Source organism: Trypanosoma theileri, assembly GCF_002087225.1.
Source record: "Trypanosoma theileri isolate Edinburgh chromosome Unknown TM35_Tth_6_V1, whole genome shotgun sequence".
Lineage (NCBI taxonomy): Eukaryota > Euglenozoa > Kinetoplastea > Trypanosomatida > Trypanosomatidae > Trypanosoma > Trypanosoma theileri.
Genome location: NW_021639848.1, coordinates 86,412 through 94,305, shown reverse-complemented (window position 1 = coordinate 94,305; position 7,894 = coordinate 86,412). Strand labels below are relative to the sequence as shown.

General features: G+C 36.8%; 4 protein-coding genes across 4 annotated transcripts; all 4 read left to right on the top strand.

The window, feature by feature from the left end:
- TM35_000061290 (uncharacterized protein) lies at positions 1-1,230 on the top strand (the record flags this gene model as incomplete). The annotated part of the gene is made up of 1 exon (XM_029023166.1): positions 1-1,230. A coding segment is annotated over one exon (1,230 nt), but the record flags the coding sequence as incomplete, so codon positions are not given.
- Positions 1,231-1,791: 561 nt separating this feature from the next.
- Positions 1,792-3,450, top strand: TM35_000061280 (uncharacterized protein; the record flags this gene model as incomplete). Its single annotated transcript, XM_029023165.1, has 1 exon — positions 1,792-3,450. The coding sequence occupies one exon, from the start codon at positions 1,792-1,794 to the stop codon at positions 3,448-3,450; it is 1,659 nt and encodes a 552-aa protein (XP_028885189.1).
- A 596-nt stretch (positions 3,451-4,046) lies between these two features.
- On the top strand, positions 4,047-5,711 carry TM35_000061270 (uncharacterized protein; the record flags this gene model as incomplete). Its single annotated transcript, XM_029023164.1, has 1 exon — positions 4,047-5,711. The coding sequence occupies one exon, from the start codon at positions 4,047-4,049 to the stop codon at positions 5,709-5,711; it is 1,665 nt and encodes a 554-aa protein (XP_028885188.1).
- Positions 5,712-6,161: 450 nt separating this feature from the next.
- TM35_000061260 (uncharacterized protein) lies at positions 6,162-7,652 on the top strand (the record flags this gene model as incomplete). The annotated part of the gene is made up of 1 exon (XM_029023163.1): positions 6,162-7,652. One exon carries the CDS (start codon positions 6,162-6,164, stop codon positions 7,650-7,652), a length of 1,491 nt encoding a protein of 496 aa, XP_028885187.1.
- Between the last annotated feature and the right edge of the window lie 242 nt (positions 7,653-7,894).

The window sequence follows — 7,894 nt, the reverse complement described above, 5'->3', positions numbered from 1 at the left end:
GATGGGCAGACGCACAGTCTGGGAGTGTCGTCTGTCTTTGCCTTTGACGCTGCTCAGGACACCCTGCGACTCACTGAGGCGGAGCAGCAACGTGTTGGCCAACTCCAAGCAAGAGTGGTCTCCTTTAACCGCAACGAATCAAATATTGTCTGCCCGGACAGGTATATCTTTGTTCAGTTTAAGCACGCTGGCCGACACCACAATCAGCTGCAGATGATGATGAACATCATAATGTGGGCAGAACGTTTGAATCGCACAGCTGTGCTAGGTCCGTTTTTCGTCAAAAACGAATGGGTAAGTCACAGTGATTTGTATAACTTTTCTGAGATTGCACGGCGCTATTGTGTTGTGTCTATTGATACGATGCGCAAGCGTCTGTCAAGTCGAATACCATTAACCCCTGTTACAATTGCATGCTTTGACGGAGATATGTGTAGGAATTCGTTAATGCACTTTGATTTCAAAGTAAAAACGAACTTAGTCAAAATTGTTGAGCTGTCTGCTCCATGGAACTATGTAGACGCACATTTCTACCTCAAAAGGTGTTTCCTCAGATATCCTAAAAAATCCAAAGCGCACATTGTAATAATCAATTACATCGCGGCGTTCATGATGACACGTGGACTCTCTGATCATGCGGCAATTTATGGTCTTCTGCGGCCATCAGCTTTGATTGCCCAGAGGGTCAAACGGTTCCTTAACCATTCCTTTGGCCCCCGTGGTCGGTTCTTTGCGGTGCACAAGCGACACCGTGAAATGACGTGCAATGATTTTCTAACGGAATCACTTCCACAGCTACGGACTCACTTTGGTGTGACCTTGAGAAGTGAGCGAGAGCAGCTGATCCGTGCGCAGTGCAATATCAGCATCCCGTACCTCGCAGCACTACACGCGTCGCTCGGGCTGCGGCTCTTCTCCTACCCGATGTTCTTGGCACACGATGGACAGGACCCGTACACAGTGCCACAGCTAAAGGCACGGGGTGCTCGCGTGTATGAGAAGGAACACTACGCCCAATATGAGGACTGTGCCTATGGCTTGTGTGCACTCGCTGTGGATTACTTTGTGATGACGGAGGCTGAGTACTTCAGTGGGAATGCGGTGTCTACAGTATCGGACAATGTGTGCTTTGTAAGGCTTGGCAGGGGAAAGGCGTGCCATGGGATGGAACCCGCTATCATTCGCATGTTTTCGTATGATGTGCGTGAGCCCTACCCGCTGGGTGGGTAGTATGTGTGTTTGCCCTTCTGTGGTCGCTCTTGTGAGCTTGCCATAATCTCTGCTGAGTTGAGTTGCATAAGTGTTTGGCCTAGTTTTGTAATGGGTTTTAAGCTTCTGTGGTGTTAACCCGCTGTGGCCACCCAGACCCTTGCTGCCGTGGGGCGACTGTCTCTCTCTCTCGCCTCTGTTGTGGGAGCAGCAGTTTTCCTAAACTTGTGCGTGTATGTGTTTTTTTTTTTTTTTGCTGGTTTTTTGAGTTTCTTCTGGACTGCAATTGTTTTTTTTTTTCTTTTTTTGCTTAAGAAGTTGACTCTTGAGTTGATTTTCTTTCGTGTTGGTTATTTTTTTTTTTTTTGTTTTTGTTGTTGTTGTTGTTTTTTGAACTATGTCGTTGAATGCGTTTTGTGTGTGTGTGTGTATTTTTTTTTTTTCATGTATTTTTTTTCTGTTTTTCGGTTGTTGTTTTTTTTTTTTTTGTGTGTGTGTGTGTATGCCACGGGTTGTGGTATTGTTGTGGGAACTCTGTTTCTCAAGTATATTCTGAAGGTCTATATATTCGAAGATAGTGGGATGGTGAGTAAGAAGGTTTTTAGGCGCGGAGATGTGCGTCAGCGTATCTTTCGATTTGTATCTCTCTCTGTTTTCTTTGCCATTCTGGTAATGTTGTATTTTTCTTTTGTTCGCTTCTTAATGGACGTGGAGGATGGGAAAGATGATGTCCAAAGAGTGTCGGTTGTGATCCCTCTTGCGAATTGCAGTGATCCTCGGCGTAGTTTTCAACCGTTGGGTGAGTTTAAATTTTGGGGAAAAGTGATGAATGCATCGTGGCCGTGTCCAACATCTGGGATGAATAATCAATTGATGATGATGATGGGAAAACTGTTTTGTCTTTCAGAAGCGGAAGCGAAGCGGGGCGCTGCTGTTTCTTCAAATGGCAATAGTCATGATAATAATAATAATAATAATAATAATAATAATAGTAATAGTGGTGGTAAAGAAGTTGGTATTGTGAATAAGCATTCCCCTTCCGTCGCAGTATTTAAATGGAAGGATATCACTTGTTCCCCTACTGGTGGAAAAGAAGGAAAAAGACGTTATGCTGTGGGTGGAGATGATTATGTGTATATGTGGTTTCGCTGGAGTGAACTTATGGAATTCTCAGAGGTGCGACTACACGCGACTGCCACCTCTGTGAATGCTGTTGGATATGCAGGTGTGGTATCACTACTTCCTACAGCTAATGAAACTACTCAAAAAGAAGAAAAAGAAAAAAAAGGAGAACAAGAACAACAACAGTTATTAAAGACCTCACATGATGCGACGCATGTAACTCATATCTGTTTATCGGATGTATACGGTTGGAGTGAACAGCCATGGTTATCGTCTTGTCCAGCCTCTGTAGATGCTATTTGGGGAACTGCTGTATATTGGGATATGCGATATGCACTTAAACTACATACATGGTTTGAAAAGACGGCAGTAGACTTTCTACAGCGCCACGGTGTAGCCCGCAGTCCATCTCAATCTCATTTACACGCCGTACTTGGATTACATATACGTCGTGGTGATTATGAAAAGTTTTGTCGTGAGAATGCACATGGAAAAGGACGAAGAAAGTATCGTGTCCCACCCTTTGTTTATTTGAAAAGGTGGAAACATCCAAATAATACTATATTGGGAGCAAATTTCTGGGATGCGTGTTATCCTTCATTACAACAGATCATTACAACAGTAGCAACAATAACTGCAAAGTATACACATATTCGAACAGTAATGCTTATGACGAATAGTGTCTTTTTTCGTAAAGCGTTAACAGACGCATTACGTGAACGGAAGGATACACAACATCTTAATGTACTTTCATTTGTTGCAGCTGCACCGGATAGAAATCGTGCGACGACGACGAATACTAATACTAATACTACTACTACTAGTGAAGGAGGAGATAATAGGAGTAATGTAGATATACATAGTAGTAATAATAATAATACTATTACTACTACTACTACTACTACTACTACTGCTGTGGCTGGTGAGGTACCGCCATCTTATTGGGGAAGAAGTGGTGCTGCCTATTACACAACTGCAGAAGCTGCGTGGATGGATATTGCACTCATCTCACTTGCAGAAGTGATGGTACTTAATCGTTATAGTACATTTAGTCATTCTGTTGTGGATGTTCATATTCTGCGAGAGAAGCGGTTGGCATCTAAACTTTATTGGTGGTAATACAGAATAGACTGTATGGATGTGTATTTTAGACAGCATCTCAACAGAGAGAGAAAGAGAGAGAGAAGAAGGGAAAAATAAAATAAAATGGGGCTGAATGCCATTTGTGGTGTATTTTGAAAGTATAATGGATAAAGACAATGGTGGGTGTTTTTTTTTTTTTTTTATTTTATTTTAATTGTTGTTGTTTTGCTTTGTTTGCTTGTGTGTGTTTTCTTTCTTTTTTTATATTCATAGCATAGGGTTTGCTGTATTATCTACAGTTTCCCAATCTCACTCCTCTCCTTTTTTTTTCCCCTTCCCCTCACTCTGTGTTTTTCTTATTCTATTGACATTTTACTCCTCTTTTTTTTTTTCTTTTAACGCTCTTTTATTATCATTATTACTATTATTATTATTATTATTATTATTATTATTATTATTATTATTATTATTATTATTATTATTATTATTATTTCATTCTTCTTCTTTCTTTTTTTTTTCTTTCTTTCTTCTTATTTATTATTATTATTTGTTGTTATTATTATTATTATTATTATTATTATTATTATTATTATTATTTAGTTCCCCCAGTGTGTGTATGGTATATACGTACAATGCGTAGTATACTACAATGGAGACAACAACAACATTTACATTCGAAAAATAATAATAATAATAATAATAATAATAATAATAATAATAATAAAGTGAATGATGAACATATTGGTGATGTTGTAGACATTCTACTAAATAAAACAGGTGCATATCACAATAATAACAACAGAAACAACATCTTTAACGATAGTAACAGTAATCATGATGATAATAATAAGAACAAGAAGAAAAAGGATAATAAGGGAGAAGGAAAGAATAATAATAATAATAATAATAATAGTAATAATAATAATAATAATAATAATAATAATAATGATATCATAGTAACTAGTAACTCACATTCCATCACAAAACACCGCAATTGTGCTCCGCAGGGAATAACCGTCGCAGTGAGTCGAGGAGTAAATCCCTTTTTCATCTCTCTACGCTCTGAGAAGAAGAAGAAAGAAAAAGAAGAAAAGGAAACGCCTATTCTAAAGGGAAAAGAGAAACGCAAAACACAAAGTAAAAGAGAAGAAATACCACGTATAGTGGATATGATGAAAAAGAGAAGAGGAGAAACAATTATGAAAGGAGTATCATTAATCTCTAAACCTTCATCTTCATATAATAATAATAATAATAATAATATTAATACTACTAATATTAATAATACTAATAATATTAGTTCAAAGGAGAATTATTGGCCATTGCCTAGTCGATCTCTTACCGCTCGTAAACTCCGCGGGTTAAGTAAAGGCACAACAAAGGCTGTAGCCCTTTTTCGTTTATTTAAAACCAATACACTTGTAGGACAATCACGGTGTGTAAAGAGTCGTCGTTATCGTGAAGAAATAAAAAATAAGAAGAAAAAGAATAAGAATAGTGAGAAATGTTTGAATAGTGTTTTTTGGAATGCGGTAGCCACTATTGTACAGCAGCGTAATGTTTACAAGAGAGAATGGATGGAGATGTGGAAAACACATTTATCTAATACAACTGTTGCTGTTCATACTACTACTACTAATGATAATAATAATAATAATAATAATAATAATAATAATAATAATATGAATAAGGAATTAATAGAGTTACTTCCTTTATTACGTGCCTTTCCTCTATTTGGACTTGTGGTGGATGTCGAACTCTTTCAATGGCAACAACAAGAAAAAGAAGAAAATGGAAATACTTTATCATCTTCTCTACTACATATTCTTCATACTGTTCGTGGTATTATTATACATGAATCTTCTAAATTTATTGGAGTGGCTCTCTTAGAAGAAATAAAAGAAGAAGAGACACCACCAGCAACAACAACAGTAAGCTTTTCCTCCATCTCATTAGAGAACTATCTCCATCAACTGACTAAACAATATCAACAAGAAGAAAAAGAAGAGGAAAAGAAAAAAAAGGAAAAGGGAGGAGAGAAAAGGGAAATAGAAAGTAGAAATGTAGAAACAATAGAGAAACTTCCAGTGGGTCGTGTTGTATCTATTGTAAAGGCATTCCCTGGCGGTATAGGAACAACAACAATAACAACAAACACAATAACTGCTGCTGTAAGAGTAATGAAAGAAATTTATCCTTCTACAGATATGAATTGTTTGTTAGCGAAGGTGGCAGCAGCAGAGGTGAAAGATGATGAGGAAAGTCCATTTAGACATCTTGTGGGATATTATCTATGAATACTAGTTGTCATTATTATTATTATTATTAATTAATTATTATTTATTAATATGGTTTTTTTTTCTCTCTTTTTTATCTTTGATAAATAGGAGAGAAAAGCGAAATGTACAGTCTTCATGCTTGCTTCTTTATTATTATTTATTAATTTTATTTATTTCTTCACTCGTCTCCTTTACGCGTGAAGTTGTACATTATATCCCCCCAAATGACGAATACGATGGGATATTATTATATTATTATACTTTTATACTAAATATACTGTATTCTTATGATCATTTCTCTTTTTTTTTTTAATCTAACCATATCTATATACATATATATATATATATGTCTATCTATATCTTCTTTCTACTTTTCTACTTTTCTTTTTTTTTACTATACCTATCTAATTCCTTTCTAGTATATTTATTTATTTAGAGAGAAAGATAGTGAGATATATTAGCGTATTAATGAGTTCAGATCCCTTTTCCATTACTCTCAAGACCTCCGTCACTACACGGGCACCTCTCAGTGAACGTATTCCCTCTCCTAAGAAGAGAGATAATATTGTGCCCGCCACTTCTGCCTTACATCGTGGAATCCACACAACTTATGATGCCGCGTACAGTTCTATTCCCGCCCGTTCAGATCCATCCGAAGGAAATCATTATTTAACTCTTTTACGATCCAACAATCATAATCATAATAATAATAATAATAATAATAATAATAATAATAATATGAATATGAGTGGATCTACTGTAAAAGGAGAAGGAGAAACAACAACAGAAGGAGAAAAGGTACCATTAACGCAATCCACATTTAAACATCGACGTACATTATATCCAGAACCAGTTTCTATTCGACATGAACCTCGCGATTGGGAAACTATTCAACAAATCCGTACACGTGCTATTCAACCAATTGCGAGTAGAGATTTCTACAGTACAGCGCGTAAAATTGAACGCATGGATGATGATCTTCGCGGTGGATTGGTTGGAAATGCACAACGAACAGTAGATATTATGCGAAAAAGAGCTCAACGCCCATCCTTATGTCCACCAAAAGATGTATATCATTTAACACATCCCACTACTTTACCATGTGAAACAGATATATATGGTCAACCTGCACGATCTTGTTTGGATATTGTGGATTGTACACAATTATTACCAGGCACAGAAGAGGAATATGCATTTGATGTTTCTCCATTAGCACGACTTTCTTCTGCAAATACAACGCCAGCTATGGCAGCCGTCATGGAAACAAGAGAAAAAGTAACCGTACCGGAAATTGCGGCAAGTATGTATAAAGAAGCCACACGAGCACGAACCACAGCTCCTCCAATGGATATGCATACACATCTTAATCGTACAAAAACAACAACAACAACAACAATGACTACTACTAATATTAATACTAATAAGAATAATAATACTATGAAAACTACTACTACGACTACGACTACGACTACAAAGACTATGAATAGTGATAATAATAATAATACTACTACTACTACTATGGAAGTAGATATCCCACAAGCATTATCTATACAAGAACGTATTATTACACGAATGGCCACTACACGTCCACTCTTTGCAGGAACATCTAAAGTACATGAAAACGCATTACCGCATTATACCGGTCATGTTCCTTCACATCCTCATAATATTGCGATGCAACATGGAAATGATCATGATCCAATAAGAGAATGGAGTAAATCATATATGACTCTTGCAGTTCATGGTGGAGGTGTGGATTCCACTACACTTGGAAAGAATCCATTGGTGCGTAGACGTGGAGGAACTCGTGCAAAACCCGCAAAGGCACTTCCACCGAAAAGTAATGCCGCTATTGATACTACAGTAGAGGGATCTATGCTGCACGCTACCTTTACAAGTACAACACCCGCAGAAAAGGCGATGAACCAACGAGTACGTGAACCACCTTCTCTCTTTTAGTTTAGAGAGAAAGAGAAAGAAAGAAAGAAAGAATGAGAGAAAAAGAGAGAAAGAAGGAGTAGAAAAAAAAAAAAAATAGATCTTCTTAAAGCAGGTGTATATGATGAATAATGGAGGATTAGAGTTTATATATATATATATATATATATATGAATTAGTACACACATCCAAAGAAAGTGAAGGAAGGAAAAAAGAATTTGTAATTTATTCATTGGAACCCCAACAACAACAAAAAAAAAAAA